The sequence below is a fragment of the Odontesthes bonariensis genome, chromosome 1, assembly GCF_027942865.1.
Source record: "Odontesthes bonariensis isolate fOdoBon6 chromosome 1, fOdoBon6.hap1, whole genome shotgun sequence".
In the NCBI taxonomy this organism is placed as follows: domain Eukaryota; kingdom Metazoa; phylum Chordata; class Actinopteri; order Atheriniformes; family Atherinopsidae; genus Odontesthes; species Odontesthes bonariensis.
This window is the reverse complement of record NC_134506.1, coordinates 32,840,881-32,858,669: the sequence shown is the minus strand read 5'-3', so window position 1 is coordinate 32,858,669 and position 17,789 is coordinate 32,840,881. Positions and strand designations below refer to the sequence as shown.

The window sequence follows — 17,789 nt, the reverse complement described above, 5'->3', positions numbered from 1 at the left end:
TGAACCTTACTGTACCTTGTTTCACACCTAATTTGTCTTTCTTTGCACACAAGCCATGTTTCCATTTACTAACAGAGTCAATTTGAAAATATATAAATATATATATATATATATATATATATATATATATATATATCTCAGATATATCAATAGAGAATTTATTTGCTCTGGCAAATACATGGAGTTGACTGTGATTTGTTCTCAAATTACAGTGTGAAACCGAGGGTCCTCCAGATCTGAAAGAAGGCATTTCAGCCTCTTGTTCCATGAATTGAAATATTATTTGTATCTTGTTTTAAAGCTTACACATAAACCCTTGTGTTCAGTCCTAGAATTAGACGCAGATAAAAACAAAGATAAAAGAACGATACGTTTGGACAATTATACATTACATTTTTTCTGCTCCAACAGGATGTGAAGGATGGATAGATGAAGTGAGGAAGGAAGATGTGAAATGAACCCACCAGCTTTTCTGAATGGTCCCCACATCAGCTGAGGGGGCAGACATCTGATACATCTGTTGTGATCCCACCAAGGTTGATTTCCTTTTCGTTGGGGCATCTACATCCCCTCACCTACTCCACCCTCCACTACCCCAGCTGACCCAGGCATCTCAGTCACCGCAACGTGGATTTGGCTGGAAGGAAACCAGACCACCACAGTAGATTCAGCGTAGTGCTTCAGTAACATGCTAACGCAAAGCTTAGCACCAAGCCACGAGTGTCACAACGGTCTAACGAAACATATGTGGAACCTGCATTTCAGTGTTAGCATACATTGTGTAACTATTTATTATTTCTATGTACTCAGTTACTTAATCTCATGTAACCCAGACATGCTTTTATCAATGGATTCTCCGTAGCCATAGTACAGTACATACACACATGCTTTCTACTTGTCACACAGTGTTATAACACAGTATAGAATGGTAAGAAAACTCACTTTGCTCACATGGTATTGCATTCTTCACTTGTGTATTGTGTAACCCCTTTTATTGTGTTCCGAAGTGGAATGAGCCTGAGAGACCAAAGAAAGAAATTATGATAAGAAAGTTATGAATGTCACCCAGTGGAACACATGAAGAATGTTTGTTAAGTGTTTACATGGTGCAGTGGTGTGCTTGTGCCATATTGTTGCGAGAATGTGTGTGTTTGTGCGTGTACTTTAACCATGTGAATATCCGTGTGATCAGTCGTCGGCTTGCGTGTTTGTGTATGTGCACGCTCACTCTTCATCACGTCGACATTGAGGCGTGTGTGTATGAATGTGATAGTGTGTGTGAGCCTGTAGACTGCCCGCCAGTTGTTTGTTCTTGAAGACGCGCGTATGAAGAAACAGAGTCTAGCAGCAGAGCCCCCTCTGCCTCCGCTCTGATGAAAGGCAGCACTGATAGAATGACCCGGAACACAACCGCCGTTTCTCATAATTACAGCTGTTCAATCGCTTTTAATTACTCTTAAAGCGTGTAGAGCACCACGTTCCCCTGTAATGCTGCAGGCCATCCGAGAAAGTGAGAGAAAGATCCGGTACTTCTGACAAAATCCACTTGCAAAAAAGCCAAAAAAGGAAAAAAAAAAAAAAAAAAGGGTGGAGAAGGGGGCCGACGTCAAAGCAGTGTAGCAGCCCTCCTCGTTTGATTTCTCTCGCTATCTAGTTCATGATGAAGTAGAGATACTGTTTACTATTAAAAATGCAGGATGCACTCGTTTTTTTACTTCTGAAGTTTTTTCCAAGATGTTAATGATTGCCAAATGCTGTTCTTCTTGCTTCTTCTTTTTCTGCGCCTTTGTTGTTTGTTATTGTCAGAGAGATTTGTTTGTAGATCGGCAGTAGCCTTGACTTGTTTGAATCACTCTGTGCTCCCTGCGCCTCAGCTTGTCTGTCTGAAGCAATAGGAATGGCAGTAAATAAAAAACGTGTTTTATCCATTGGCCTGTGTCCCTCTCATTTCTTTAATATCTGCGTATGAATTCAGTATTTGTAACGTTGATTGATTTTATTTCTTCTTTTTCACCTGATTTAAGACTAGCCAGTCAGTGCAGGTGTGTGTCTGTTTATTGCGCCTCTAATAGTGATGAAGCCTTCTCCTTGCATTTCAGTGTTTTTATAGATGAACAAGACAGCAATTGGCAAATATCTCTTTTTTTATTACTGTGGCTCCTTTGCTAGAATGTGCAAAGTACACGAACAGCAAGAATTAATAAGTACAAAATATATGAAAGAGGTAGCTTTTTGTGCTACAGAGGGCCCATTTAATTAAACTGGCCAGTATCATCACGTAACTGTACCCAAAGCTTTTAAATGTTATAGATATATTCAGCTTGTTTGCTTTGCTTTTTTTGTCCAGCTGCTTCCTGTTTCTTTAATCTGAACTTCAAAAGAAGCGGCTGGTTCAGCAAATATTTTCCACCACTGATTGATTGATGGATTGACTGACCGAGTGATGCCACTCACAGTCAAGGAGTGATGGCTAATATTCTGTATCCCTCTCCAAAACCTAACCTCCCCACCCTTTACCAACTGCCATCCCAGGGGTTGCTTGTGTTAACTACTTCCTGTAGTGACTGAGTGACTGAGTGATGGATGAGTGTGGAACGTTCTCCCCTCAGGGGTCGACTGAAAAAGGGCCCCACTTGAAGAGACAATTACACAGTGCTGATGAGAGCCACAGGTATGCATTGTTCTGACCGGGGTCAGCCGCCAGCCAGCTAGCCAAGCCATCTCCAATTAGGCCAACAATAGGAGCAGGGAGAGATAAAATAACCAGGTGTGTGATGGGGAAAGGTATCAGTTTGGGGTCATATCCCAGTCAAATGTTTCAGTGTGTGACTATAAGGTTGCGATTGAATGAAGTATGGTTGAATAAAATCAAGAAACGGAATTAAATTCAAATGTGAAAATGTTTTATATCTACTTTGTGAAGAAATTTTGAAGATTTATGATGTTATTTTGGTGAGGGGCAACTGTATTTCATATTTCGAATGGTTTAAGTTTAATCGTAACCAATGTATTTTACCTATAAAGGAGACTTTACAATCTGTTCTTGTTTTTGTTTTTTTTATCAGGCTTGTGTATGCCAGGGCATATACAAAGCACTCTGAAAATGTGCTCTATATTTACACAAATGAATTCATGTGTAAAAATGTCTGAGCATGAGTTTGTACAAATAAGTCCATGTGCGTGTTGTTCAAGGTTCATGGTGCGTCCGAGCAGTCCAGGCTGGTGTCAGAGGCCCTGGGGCCAGAGAGGCAGCAGTAATTGTAGAAGCTGGCAGGAGAGCTGAAGATAGCATCGCCGCTCTGGGGTGGCTGTCAGCAGTGGGACGGGCCTCGCTCATTTGTCACCAACACAGACAAACAGCACTCAGCACAGACAAAACATTGACTTGATTGACTACATGTGAAGCAACACAAGCCCTAATGTTTTGCAACTGTTAATTACACCGAAGGTCATAAAAAAGGCAGACAGAAGAAGTTTCACATCGGCATAAATGCAAGTCAGCACATAAAGTGTCTGTTGCAAATTAAGCCAGAGGTTATAGATCCTTACTTTCTTTGGAATGCTGTCTTTTTTTGTCGTCACATTCTTTATACTTTGCTTTTTCTCATTTATTGATAAAAGCTCCTTGATGATACATTTGTGTTCGATGTTAAACAAAATCACCTTTTAGCAGATTTTAAAACGGTGTGTATTTGCATCTACTTCCCTCGCCAATTATTCTACCAAAGTCAGTGATGGGAGAATATTGAACTAAAATGAACTAATATTGCATATTGTATTTGTGGCATAAGAATGTGAATCTTTGCTTGCAGCATCTGCAGTGACCTCGTCCAGGAATAACTCGTTAAATGTTTCTGGCAACTGTAGATGAGTTCTGCACATCAGCTTGGAGGAACTTCAGCCCAATTCTCCATAAAGAACAGATGAAACTCTGAGATGTTGGTGGGTCCTTTCACATAAACTGCTCACATCAGGTCCCTCCACATCAGTTCTACTTGGTTAAGGTCAGAACTTTGACCTGACCTGTCAAAACATTGGATTTCATTCTTCTTTAACCGTTGTTTGTTACCACAATTTTTTGGGTTGAGAGTTGTAGTCCTGCTGGATCTCTTTACGTCATGTGAAAAGTCATGTAAAAAAATTCTTAATATTAGAATAATCCATCCTCAAATGAACACCACCACATGATATATTACAGAGTGCCATTATCTATCTAACAAAAAGCAAGCCAAAATGCAGAAGCAGTGTGGGAAAAATGAAGTACACCTCGTGATTCAGTTGCTTGTAGAATCACTAGAACTGAAAGTAACCGTTTTCTGGATGACATCTCATACATCGCAGTGGAGGGATTTCCGTCCACTCTTCTCTACAGTGTTGCTTGAGTTAGATTTAGGTTTGCAGACATTTATTTCTACACACAGAATTTCAATCGGATTGAGACTGAACAGGCTTTATCCCGGCATTATTTTGTCTTTTTCTAATCGTACTGTGATGAAATTTAACATTTACGACTATTTGTTTAACATTTACTTGAACTAGTAGTAACGGTGTACTTAGTTTCCCCCCATACTTATACCTCTAGTCTCAAGTGTTGTTTATCTGAGTCATTATAATCTAATACAGTCCAATTCATTATGATTTTATAAATATATGAGTTCATAAAAAGAAGCCTATCTTAGGGAACAGATCACTTAACTCTGACTACTTTTGTATTTGTATGACAATGAGATGATGTTTTAAGTCATATTTCTACAGAAATTGGGTTGTTGGATGTGTGTAATGTTTAAAGTACAAAAATACTTTATTTTTTTATCCCTGCAGTCTCTCATATTTGCTTCACCTCTCAGACTGTGGCCTGACCAAAGCAAGGCTTGCTTCGTATGCTAAAATCTGAAGCATCCTATCAGGCAAAGCCACAGGATTCTCTGATAGGAGGATGAACACCGCCTACATGTTCTCCTACCCCCTGATCATTTAGCATTAGAGTGAGGGTGAAGTGAAGTGAAGTGATGATGTTGATGTTGATGCAGTCAGGAGCCTGGCAGCAGAGCTGCTCTGATGAACAGAGAGTATGGCATGATGGCTGTGTGTTCTTACTGCAGAGTACAGAGATTATCTTGAGGGAGAGAGGCCTTTCAGATCAAACAGCAGTATGATCAAATGTGGAGCATGTTTGTGGGTCGTTGCTGTTGCCCTGGCTCTGGTGACCAGCAGCCGCAAAATCATCCGTCCTGCGGGACCTCGGTCTGTTTATCTACCTCTCTCATGTTCAGTCTGAAGTGGTTGACCTATTTCTCCCATTCACTCCTAATATTCATCCGAGGCCTCTCGTGCACTGCTGGTTTAATCATCTTTAGCTACATTCCAAAACGCCCAGATCAGTTTAAAAATCGTGGCTGCAGTAAAGATAGAGACCGCGAGCATGAAGATTGGAAGCCTCTATGGGCTGAACTGCTTGCACTATTGTGTCATTTAAACTAATAACAGGAATCACCTGGACTGCTTTAAGGCACCGAGCAAGAGCCAGTTTTGCACATCAGCTAAAGCTCAACTGTTTTTTATTCTAGCATGACGCATGTTTCACTTCAATCAACTCAGGTCCATGGTAGTGGTTACCAGTCACAAAAAAAAAAAAAAATTAAACATGTGAGAACTATTTTTTAAATATTAAAATTCCAAAACACAACACTCACTGTCTCATCCTTTTCTCCTGCTGCTCCCACAGTGTCAAGGTTTCACCCTCCTCCTCACGTCCCCACCTCTCCGACACACCGTGCCCCGCGTCTCCAGAGTGGCAGGGAAGCATCTCCACTCATACCTGTCTCTGTGTCTTAACGTTGTGAGCCCTGTTAGCACCCCGCCATTCATATCAGCGGGATTAAATGGATCGTTTTCCAACGTCGGCGGTTTCTCTGCAAAGTGGTCTTGATGTCAGGCCAAGCATAATTGAGTCATCTGCATTTCATCTAAAATGGATGAAAGGACTTTCTGATATCGCCAGTCCCTTCCACACACACACCATACCCTTCCACACATACACAAACCCTGTGCCCAGCAGGAGAGAGAAAAGGCTTAGGTTAGCATTGCTGCTTTTTAGAAAGGTAGAACAAGGAGAGACAGATGTTAATCTACTCTTGTGAACCACTGCTGCTCTTGGAATGACAAGTCAAAATAGACTGATGATCCAGAGCGAACGAAGCTGGATAAAAATGTCGTATTTACTCATTTTAAGAAAGTAAAGACACTTGCTTACGGGGTGGATGTAGTCACCATAAATTCACTCATCCACATAACACCCTCAGTATGATAGTACACTCTATTACAGAGAAAATCCCCATTTCCTGGCCTGACCATTAACATGTGCTGTTTGAAGCTGAGACCATTGTTTTGCATTGTGGAACAAGATGAAGAGCAGGAAAACAAAGTGACAGTGAATACCTTACATGTGAAGCATTCTACCTTGAGGCAGTTTGGATCAAATCTGCCAAATTGTCTGCTTTTAACATTGATGGTAATCACGTTCATTTCTGATACTGTGGTCAATTACTGAGATGCGTTTTGCCAAATAATAATAATAATAAAAAAAAAAAATCTAATTCCATCTATCAAATGTAACAAAAGAATAATCACAGAGACAGACAAATCTGCTGATTTGCTTGATATTTAATAAAAAACTAAGGCAGAGCTTGAGATGAGGGAGAGATTTTGTAGAACAAGAAAAAATGTATAGCAGACAGAGGAATCAAGTGATATGTAGGATATAAGGGGTAAAGGATGGATATGAGGAGGGATAGCTTAAAAAGGTAGTATGGCTAGCAGAAAGGTATGATGTATTCAACATGAGGGATGCTCACCTTATCTGCTCCAACCTTGTGGATGAATTGCTTGCCAGCCCCCTAAACATACATACGCTCACACACAGAGACGAACACACAGCTATGTGCCTAACGCTGCTGCCCCTTGATTGACAGCTCTTCAAATGAGTGTCTGAGTAGCACTGGGCTCTGGCCCTCCAAGTAAGTGGGCCGTCAAATTACATCCAGGGGACTGGCTGGCCCTCTCTCCCCTGGCAGAGGAGATCTATTTATTTGTCTGTTTATTTGCTTGGTTTAAATATTTGGTGGGGGAAAAATATTGAATTTTTGTCCGCCGGTCAAAGTCCCCTCATATTTAGTTAATAAAGAGCAGAGGAGGTTGTTTGTTCAGAAAAGTGCAGGATAGGGGACTTTATTTAAGGGAGTCCTCAGAGAGATGCTGGTGACCTTCTTCTCAAGGCTGTGTACACTGAACTGAGATTCACTCTGCCTCCAACAGCCTCTGTCATTTCTGTGTGCATTTCTTTCCCTGTTGCTCCCTGCTTTCTATCTCTTCTTACTATTGCTCTCCCTTTTTGCAGCCTCTCTCTCCTCTTTCTAAAACATCTCTCACCTGACGTTCCTCTCCCTTCTTCCTGCCTGCTTGCCTGTCTTTCGGCAGAGCCTTGCTCTATTTGACTGGAGTCTCTCTCTGGATTCCCCGGGCTGCATCCAGGTTAAACTCTTAATTGCTTCGGCAGTGGGTGGTTTAAGGCGCTGGCTCACTGCAGCTCAGCCGGTCCCTGTGCAGGGGGCTGCGGGGTTACTGAGGAGGGGTGGGTTGTTGTGTGTTCGATTGCGGCTGCCGCGTGCCGGCACACAGAGCTGGGAGATGATAAAGACTTATTAATAGATGCTGAAGATGACCTCTGACTGCAGAAAACTTGTGGTGCACATTGGAGATAAGACATGATCTCTATCTATCTATCTATCTGTCTATCTATCTATCTATCTATCTATCTATCTATCTATCTATCTATCTATCTATCTATCTATCTATATATCTAAAAATTTACTGTACATGTATTGACCCCATCAGGCAGGTTATACAAGTAGAATTTTGACAGTTCCTGCTGTTAATGTAAATATGGACATCCAAAGGGCCTGTCTGCTGTCTTGACTCTCACACATACGAATAAATTGCACCGCTGTGTGCATCAGTCAGGCTGACAGCTACAGGACCCTCCCATCTTGTCACATACAACCACAACACATGTCCACGTTGATCCATGTTACCACTCAGCCAAGCTCTGCTACATTCTATTGCTTCTCTGTCATCAAAATAAAAACCTGCAACATGCCTGCTCAGCTAATCAATGCAATCAATGGTGTATTGCATCAGCTTATAAATATGTTGACACTTGTCAGGTGCTTTAAGGTGCTTTTTTTTTATTTTTATAGTGTCTATACTTTACTGTATGTGAGCTTTGCAGGCTGAGAAAATCCAGCTCCTGGGGCTCATTTTCATAAGGCTGTATTAGCGAGTTAATGCCCCCCATCTCAGTGCTCCACCCCTGCCATTGATTCCTGTTTAAAAGGCTATGGCACCCCTCATCACCATCTGTCTCTATTTACTAATAAATAAAGTGGAGTGCATTGACTGGTTTGGCCAGGCCTGTAAAAGCATGCATGCTAATGAGTGCTGGGCCTCTGTGGCCAAAGAGGGAGGGAGACGGTGGGGACAGTCTACCCCTCCACAAACTCCATCTCTGTCTCCATGGCTCTCACAAGGCACAGCACTCCAATCATGGTAATTGCCCGCCGGTGCAGTAGTTGTTCAACATCGCTCATCAGATGAAATGCGGTTTCACTTCAGCTGCATGGATTTTTCTCCTAGGCTGGCTTGTATGCTCATTCTTGCGTTGTTTTTTTCCTCTGCAAGTAGTGTGTAGGTCGACTCTTGAGGTCGTGTCCAGTCATTTGTCAGATGTGGCCCATAAGCGCTGCCTCACCACTCTGTTACACTGATCAATTACAGATCATACAGATGGGCTCATTTAGAGTGCGGGTGCCATACCCGTAAAGCACATATTGTAGAAGGTATCTTTTCCATCCACCTTGTCCCTTTACACCTTGATTTTCTTTATGTCTACATGGGGGAAAAAAAAATCCTCCTTGTTCTAAAGAAGATATATGAAGAAGGAAAACAATATTTCCAATTAAAGAGATTCTTCGTGCGAACACGTGACAAGCTCATTGCAATGCATTTCAGCAAATAACCACACATATGCAAATGTATGTTGGCATAGTTTGATAATACAATAATAATACAGTCAAAAGCAGACAAATGTACATTCACACATCCATTTGATTTGACACTGATTTCCTGAGAGGAGGGGTGGTGCTGATATGTGGAGGCTCTCATAGCTCAGCATAACACAGTACTGCTGTGTCAACTGTGACCCCAGCGACCCTGCAGGAGCCAGAGAATGGGCTCTCGGGTCGCTCTGCGACTCAGGTGAAATGAGGGGTCAGAGGTCAGCTGTCCAGTGTGTCAGGCTTGCTGATCAGGAAGTGTAGCCTCTCGCTTCAGGGAGTACACAGGGAGTGTCGTGTTTTGGACACATACTCGCACTTTGACATAAATCTTCCATGCTTACATGCAGTGGAGCCCCCCCCCCGCTAAGTGAGCATGCTGCAGGAAAGGGGTGGGAAATGCCAGTAATGCCAAGAGATGGGATTTGTTCTAGTGACTGACCAGTCAGTGTGTGTAGCTCAGAGGAAGATAATCCGATGATTAATACTGCAATAAATAATGGTTTCCTTAGCTTTAAGACAAGTAAAATATTGTCAGTGCCATAAAATTCCATTAAATACTTTGCATTTGACAACGTCAATATATTTTAGGGAGAATATATAAACTCTTCCCAGTAGCAAAAACCTGCTCAAACCTACAAAATCAGAAATTCCCTCCAGCTGTCGAGTATGATTGACTTGGTGGTGGGTTTTGCTGAATTTAGCATATTTGAATCAAATTATTAGAACATAATTATGATAGTTTTTATCTTGTTTTACTATCTTTTGTCCAATTATAATATTATAATATTAATATAAAATACTACATTTTTAGCTCTGTCTACCAAAACCTCCCTCTCAAATTTAGAAGCATTTCTACTTGAAGTATTCCAACACTTTTTCTCCTATAAGTGGCGGTATCATACAGTGTCAAACAGTCCCAAGGTTCATGTTTTTCTGTCCCAACCCCTGCTCTCTATCTGCAGCTCACTTCCATTGTAGACACATCCAAACAGACCCCCTACCTCTTCAGTGCTGAGGCAGCCCTTCCTTCCATCCTTAACCGAGAGTCTTGGGTTAGAGAGCTCACTGTTGTTCTGAGCCACCCCAGCATCCTGGTACTGCTATGAAGGGAAAACAGCAGCACCGCAGTCGAGTTTCCTTCCCCTGTCTCATCTGAAGCAGGCTCTGCTGGCCGTCCGGATCAAACTGGCCCACAGTGTGGTGCCGAGTCCTCTCTGCAAACAAGAGGAGGCCCGTGCCTTAAAGACTCACAACAGGGGCACCCATCCTAGAAGTTTCACTTTTCAACAGCCTTGGAGAGGTAGTATTACAAGGAGAGTTTATGCCTAAGTGTGTGCTTACATATGTTTCAGGCTCTTTAAATGTAGTCTTTTGAATATATATATATATATATATACATATACACATACACATACACATACACATACACACACATGTATATTTATATATATATATATATATATATATATATATATATATATATATATATATATATATATATATATAAATATATGTGTGTGTGTGTGTGTGTGTGTGTGTGTGTGTGTGTGTGTGTGTGTGTGTGTGTGTGTGTGTATATGTAAATATGTTGTTTTAATGAAAGTGTTGTTTCAATGCCATTTTATCAACCTTCAGCTGTTGATAACACGTCACAAAGTCACAAAACATTTCTTTCTAACAATGGGTGCTAGTTTTTCCTAAAATCCGGCAACCCCTGCCCAGTCTCTCCAGAAAACATATAGTTACATTTGTGGACATGTCCAAAATATCCTAGTGTCATGTCATGTTGAAGTCTTTAATACTTTAATAGTCTCTATGTATATATATGTGTATATATTTATATGAGTACACACACACACACACACACCATTTTCATTCCATTGAAAAAATATAACATGTTACCATTTCATGTTATCATAAATGTATTGTCTTTGAAATTTTAAGCACTCTGATGCATCTAATCTTCATTCAGAGGCCAACTGATGTCTTAAGTGTCAGGCGTGTTTCCTTTATCTTCTTTCATCTTTGCTGTTGAGAAGGGAAAAGACAGGCCCCCTTCACTTTCTTACTTCTCTCTCTTTACTCTTTCCCCTTTCTGCTCTCCTTGCCGTCTTCCACCAATCACTCTGTCCAGGGACTCATTATTGCTTTGGTAAATATTTCATAGACCTCAATACCTTTGCACACAGCCACCTGCCAGCTGCCTCTCTTCTCACACACAAACCGTGGATAGACAGATCAAAATGAAAGAGAGCAAAGGGGAGGAAAGAGAGGAGCGGAGAGGGAGTCTGCTGTTTTTTTTTATTCTTTCCTGCCGTGCGTATCTACATTTTCAGTGAGCTTCATCCAGGCTTCATAGCAGACCAAGTCCTTTCAAATGCTGGAAAGATTCCCTGGATGTTGTCAAATCTATGCTCAACAACGTTTTGTTTTCTGAGGTCCTGTTTTTTTGCCCAAAGCATTTGTTTTTTGTTTTTTTTAACTCTGCACATAAAAGGTTTTGGTTTGGTTTCTGAGATGGTGGTGATGGGAAAGTGGTGGGGTGGAGAAAGAGCAGGAGACGAGAGGATGAGCCGGTGGGTGCTCAGGACAAGACAGAGAGAGAATACTAAGCCTCTCCTTCTTCTAACCTTGAAGAGGCCTTTGAGCAGCACCCACTCTCCCTCCCAGCTCTTCCTCCTCCTCTTACTTTTTCAGCTCCACCTGTTTACTTTGACTGGGTTAGAGAAGGGTCTTGCATCACCTGCAGAGTGTTCCCTTTTATTGTTCCCCTGCCTTTTGTCGCTCTTCCCCCTTCCTACCTTGAAGAAGGCTCAAAAAAAGTTGTGATCCAGAGATTAAATATTCAGTTTGGATACAACTGCTTTAAGTTGTTTCAGAGTGGATACCGTGTTGCCACAGAGCTTTGACTTTATAAATAAATGGTCAACAGTGGCCTCGTCGACTGCTCTGTCTCCTGTATATATATATGGCTGAGTTGTTCCTGTGCCCGGGGCTAAACTTTGCCAGTGAGTTCCAGGCCTTAAATATGGATTAGCTGTAGCTGCCTCTGGACACACCGATGCTCGGTATAATTCGGAATTAAGCTCGGACATATAAAGATACCAGGAACAGAAATTTTAAATTCTTGGGAAAGGTAACACTGGTAACTAAAATGTGGGTGTACAGTGAGCCTTAGTTTAGATATGCTTCCCATTCACACTGATGCTAATTTCAGTGTTTAGCTTCTGTTTGATTAGCCATTTCTACAGCACAAATACTCGCTGATTGAAACTCTGACTCATCTAGTCAATAGAACCTTTTATATGGGAACCAGCCCAACCATAACTGCTTTCCCTTGCCTTCCAGTATTGGTAGCTACCCATTTACAGTTCACCTACTCTTTTTAACCCCCCTTTTCTGCACAAGCTCCAAAACAGCTCTTGTTTCTGTTGAGGGAAAAGCTTGACGCTTGGTTTCCTTTGAGTTTTCCTATGTAAATGCATGTTCTCACATTTGCCTCGCAGTGTTGGACGTTTCTACCAGGAAATGAAATGAGTCCGTAACAAATGTTTTGGCTTCTGTTGAACTCTTTAGCAAACTGCGGCTTGCCAACTGTAGCAGTGTATTTGCGTTCCCAGAAACCTCCTGGGATGCTAAGTGCCTGAGCCTCAGGGCAGGGGCTGAACAGTTTCTCTCTTCGATTGAAAATACTCTGAAAGAAATGTTATACAGAGTCGCACAGGTATTAGGATAAAAAGGATTGAAATTAAGATTTTCTTTTGTAGATATATTTGAATCCATTTGTATTTGATTTATGCGAATAGAGATATGGTTTTGGTCTGGCCAGACCATTTAGGCTTGCACGTTAATCTGCAGGAAAAGGGGTCTTTGAATGTCATAAAGATGCCCTTGAATACAGGTTTGGCCTAAGTTGAGCTTAGCTCATGAACAATTTGTGCCTCATTGATTTTGTGTGTGCCCAGGTGAGTGTGTGTGGGGGTGTGTGCGTGTGTCTCACCGTGAGAATATGCAGTATGCCAACACCTATAGCCATAAATCAGCAATAGGAAATTATGTGACACAGGCTGAAGGACCTTACTGATATGGGCTGGAGCTATAATGGGCCCGGTTTCAGGTGGAAGAAGACATCAGCTGCACTGATCTTTACTAACCTGCAGGGCTTTGGAGATTACTACTGTACAAGCAGAAACACTATTCAGGTCACTCAGATGATAAAAACTTTCTCTTCCCAATGCCTGTACCACACACACACTCGCTTCTGTACAGTATTTTCAGTGGAAGCCTCGACAGCACTGTAGCAATGCATGAATGATGAGCTGTATTCACAGTTTGTTCAATGTGCACACGCAGACAACAGCGTTCGTTATTCTGTCTGTTTGTTGCAGATAGAGACCAGGTCTTGTTAGCTGTCAGGCCAAGCATCCACAAAGCTTTTCTCTCATTTATTGATGGGGATCCACTAAATTACAGGCTCAAACAAGAGAGGCAGTAGCAAGAAAACAACCCTTGTAAAAGTTTCCTAAGAGCCTCTCATATTTCAGCATTGTTGGTGTGTACACTAAGAAAAAAGAGAATTAATGTCAAGAAGATCCCAAATGCATTTTCCTTTATTTCACTTTCTCTTTTCTTTTGGCCGTCATTCTTTGGTCAGACCCTGTCTGGTCTTGCTATTATCCTGGGGCGTTATCAGTGTGTAGCTGCCTCTTCAGATCAGGCCTGCGATAAGGCTAAATAAATGGAATGCTTGGCTAGTGGACATAGGTCAAGCCTTGTTTCGCCCTTGTTTTTTCGTGTGTTGTTGTGTTTGTCTGCAGAGGAAGTGGAGGGTGCAGTAAGAACAGGCTCTGCAGTCTAATGAACTTATTGATTTCAATTTCAGGGCTCTTCTCTCCCCACCTGATGTTTCTGAAGCTTTCATCCATTACTGGACATAAATTAGTAACTCTGTCTCTTGATCAGGGCCTTTTTTTTTGCTCATATCTCTAGCTTGTTCGGTCTGGCTCTACGAGACAGGTTGCTATCTCGGCAATGCTGTTTTTAAATGTATTAAAAGCTTCTGTGGTTAGCTGGATACTGCCTTTGTGTGGGGGCTTTCTGTGTGGCATAGCATACACCTGTCTCTGACAGAGATGAAGCTAACAAAATGGCAAACTCTGTGTGTATATGTGCACTTCTGGTTATTGGGGGTCACTGAAGATGCTTATGTGAACTCTACCCAAAAGGGGTCAAGGAGCAGCTGACAACTGTTTGTGCGTGTGTGTGTGTGTGTGTACATGAATGTTAATTCTCATCCACTACTAATCCATATCATGTATAACATGCACTTCATGTTTTCCCCACAAATCTATCCACATATCCAAATATGCCAACAAACCTGAGCGCAGCACATTCCCAAAAGAAGCCCAGCTTAGGGAAAATGAGAGTTCATTGGTGCTCGGACAGGAAGCTTGCTAGGCCCAGCCCTAACGAGCACTCTGGGAGCCTCCACTGTGAACCCGGTAAATCCGATATCCCTGATGATATCCAAAGGCTAAACAGTTAGAAGGTCTGGTTGCTATATGTAGATGCCTGGCACCCCCCTGCTCTGAATCTGATACTCTGGGAATCCCAATGACAAGGCTGAGGGCTCCAGTTAGTTTTCCAGAGTTACCAGTCCCACAACATGCACAGGCTGCAAAGACCAGGGAGAGACAGATAGACTGAAAGTGTGAAAGAGAATTGATGCTGAGTAGCACAGGTTTTAATAGGGCTGTCAGAGTCATATTGTTTATGTCGTGTTCCAGATTAATCCATTCTTCCTTTATGAGCCTCTGCAGCCACCGTAAATTGCAAGCACGAGGCCGGTCCACTGTTGAGTTACGCCTCGGGGATCAGTGCCACACATGGGCGGAAAATAAATCATTTCCCCTGGATTTAATGCTGGGCAATACCTGGGACCTTTGTAAATAAAGCCATGGATGTTTTTACTCCCCCCTGTTTTCTCTTTCCTGCCTCCAGGGCTCTTATTGAATCTCAAAAGGAGAGGGAGAGAAAGACATGAGAGAATAAGGGAGAGCAGAGTTGAAGGGAGACCAGAGAAGAAGAAAGAAAGAGATTCCAAGCAGGGAAGGATGAAGAAACACAAACCAAGATAGCTTCACCAAACAGACAAGTAGAGAGAGAGGATGTAGACACTGGCTGGGGGTGATATATGCGTGGAGTGCCGATTCTCCGGGTTCTCAGGGTGTGCAGGTTGAGATCTGTCAGACTGTCTAAACACAGGGCCGACTGTAATGCACTGCTCTGGAGCAGTGAGCAGCCCAGAGTAGACAGCCATCTTCACCAGTACAACCAGCAGGGTGACACAGCTCAGTTCCAGCGCTGGTCGCTGCCTGTGTTGCCAGCCTACTAAAATCCTACTTCCATCCTTATAGCACCTAGCCCAGGGGAGTGGTGCCATAGCCTGGAGAGACCGAAAGCAGGAAACAGAGAGCAGGACAGGCTGGAACAACTTGTTCATCCTGGCTCTCGCAGTCTGCCAGTCCTAGACAGCCAGTGGGAATGGCAATGTGTGTGCTGCTCTGTCAGTGCTTCATGAGTTATACATGATGTGCTATGTGAAAATGCTTCCTGTGTAGTGTGTGTATCATGCCTCTCTTCTTTCTTTCCATTTTCCTTTCTCTTCCTCAACCCCCCTCCTTCCTTCTTTCACACCCTCTTTATCTCTACTGTTGCTTTCTCGAGCTCAAAGTTTGCTTTTCTTTTCTCTGACAAAGTATTCCCTGGTTGTTAAATGTTAATCAATGGCTGGCAGCATAATGACACGAGAGGTTCTGGTGAGCTCACCAGCTTTTGGTGAAGGCGTGAAGGGATCTCGCCCGGGGTAATACTGGGCTGCTGTGGATGTGCATAGTCCACAATGAGGCCAGAGCTTTGCTACCTCTCAACATGACATTGTTTTTTTCCCCTTTGTAGAATCCAATGCAAATAATTACATAAATACAGCAATGGATGAGAGCATATACTAATTCATTTTTAACACAACCATTTAACCTATACATTATTCATATCTCCAACAATGCCATGGGGCAGGAATCAGTGCTCCCCTCACCCATATATCTGCCCAGCTACAGAGGGGGTGATGCATTATTCAGAGTGTGTCAGGCTAAAAACTGCTCTGCCTGTTCTTGCCTGCTGGAAGCAACAATCGTCTCACTAGGATACAATTCTCTGTAAGTCACTGACCTTTCCTTTTTCTGTCAGTGTATTAACCTCTGTTGCATCATGGCCATTTACCATATTTTCTTTATCATAGATGCCTTGCTTGGAATTGTGTATACCTTAAACACGTGAAGACACACACACACACACATATATTTGTATATGTACTACTCCACTCTTGCCCCCATATGGGCGATCGTCCTTTCAAGCTCAAGTCCCCTACCATTCGCTTGGGAGCTTGAGGCTTCTCCTATATAGTATATATGTTGACATTAGCTCCTTTTTCACTTATGACAGGTCTATATCGCCTACCTACAAACAACTTTCTCTTCTCATCCCTTTAAACTTTGTCTGCTTTCTTACACCTTAGCCTCTGTACTTTTGTTCCTTGTTCATGTGAACTGTCACTTGGAGGAAGAAAAAGAAATATATTTGTTCCCTTAGCCTGTTGTTTTCTGACTCTCATTTCCCACATCGAGAAAACATTCAAATTTGAGCAGAAAGAAGATGAATAACCAGGACCTGCATGGGACTCCTGCAGCGCTGATGCACACTATTGTCCCAGAAAACAGGCCATGGACTGATGTGACACTGTTTCTGTGAGAACATTATGAGGTACAGTGGGTATAGCTGAGCAGTCACCTAATATGTCTTTTCTTATACTGACACAACTGTCAAATAAAGAAAATGAAAAAAAGAAACACATGTAAACAAAAAAACAAAACACCAAAATGGCCAGACATGCATAAGGTGCACATGGAAGCTTATATCTGATTTTATCAGTCTTACAAGGTTGTACTTAAACTTACCAAAGTTACGGGTACGGCACAAAATATGTCATGCTGAATTTCTGTAAAATAAGCTCCACAGTTTTAGAGAAACCTGCAGTCTCAAAGTCTGAAACAAAATGCAGCAGCATTCCTTTGTGGGTAAAGGGACGACATTGGTCTCATTTCTTATTCAAAATCAGCTCCATAATTTGATCTTTGTAAAACTTAAGTTTCTGCAGGTGTTTGGCAGGAGGAATGATAGCCTTAGGGCTTGGAGCTACCGTGAGGCCCCGCTGAGATTTCCCATCATCTCTACAGTCTGAAAGCAGCTTTTCAAACAGCGCCCCTTCTGAAGTTGCCCTTGGTTCTACATGTGTAGCAGTAATTATGAATGAGGGGGACTAAGATCTGTACAAAACCATCAAACATTTTACAGCTTGCTGCTATTGTAATAAAGATCAATAGACAGTATCAGTCCTGGTTTTGAAGGAGAGGTGGTGCTGAACATTTTCCCTCTCGTACTTCCTCTCTTTCTCTCTCATTTCTCTTTTCTTTCTTGTTACTCTCTCTCCTAATACAGAGCCAGTATTGCACAGCGGTTTTAATTGCTGTTTGTACTGTTCTGTGATGTGACACCCGTCCTGTAAAAGAGCAGGAGATGGAGACAGAGAGGAAGTGATACATCTTCACGCAGTGTTGGTTG

At 42.2% G+C, this 17,789-nt stretch overlaps 1 protein-coding gene across 3 annotated transcripts in view; it reads left to right on the top strand.

Moving 5' to 3' along the window:
* The window catches only part of fto (FTO alpha-ketoglutarate dependent dioxygenase), a 121,912-nt gene extending 119,981 nt beyond the window's left edge, over positions 1 to 1,931 (top strand). For all 3 annotated transcript variants that reach the window (XM_075464682.1, XM_075464666.1, XM_075464675.1), the window contains one exon: positions 412 to 1,931. In XM_075464682.1, the coding sequence (XP_075320797.1) occupies positions 412 to 429 (18 nt within the window). In that variant the 3' untranslated portion in view covers positions 430 to 1,931. The remainder of the gene's footprint in view (positions 1 to 411) is intronic.
* Positions 1,932 to 17,789: the final 15,858 nt, after the last annotated feature.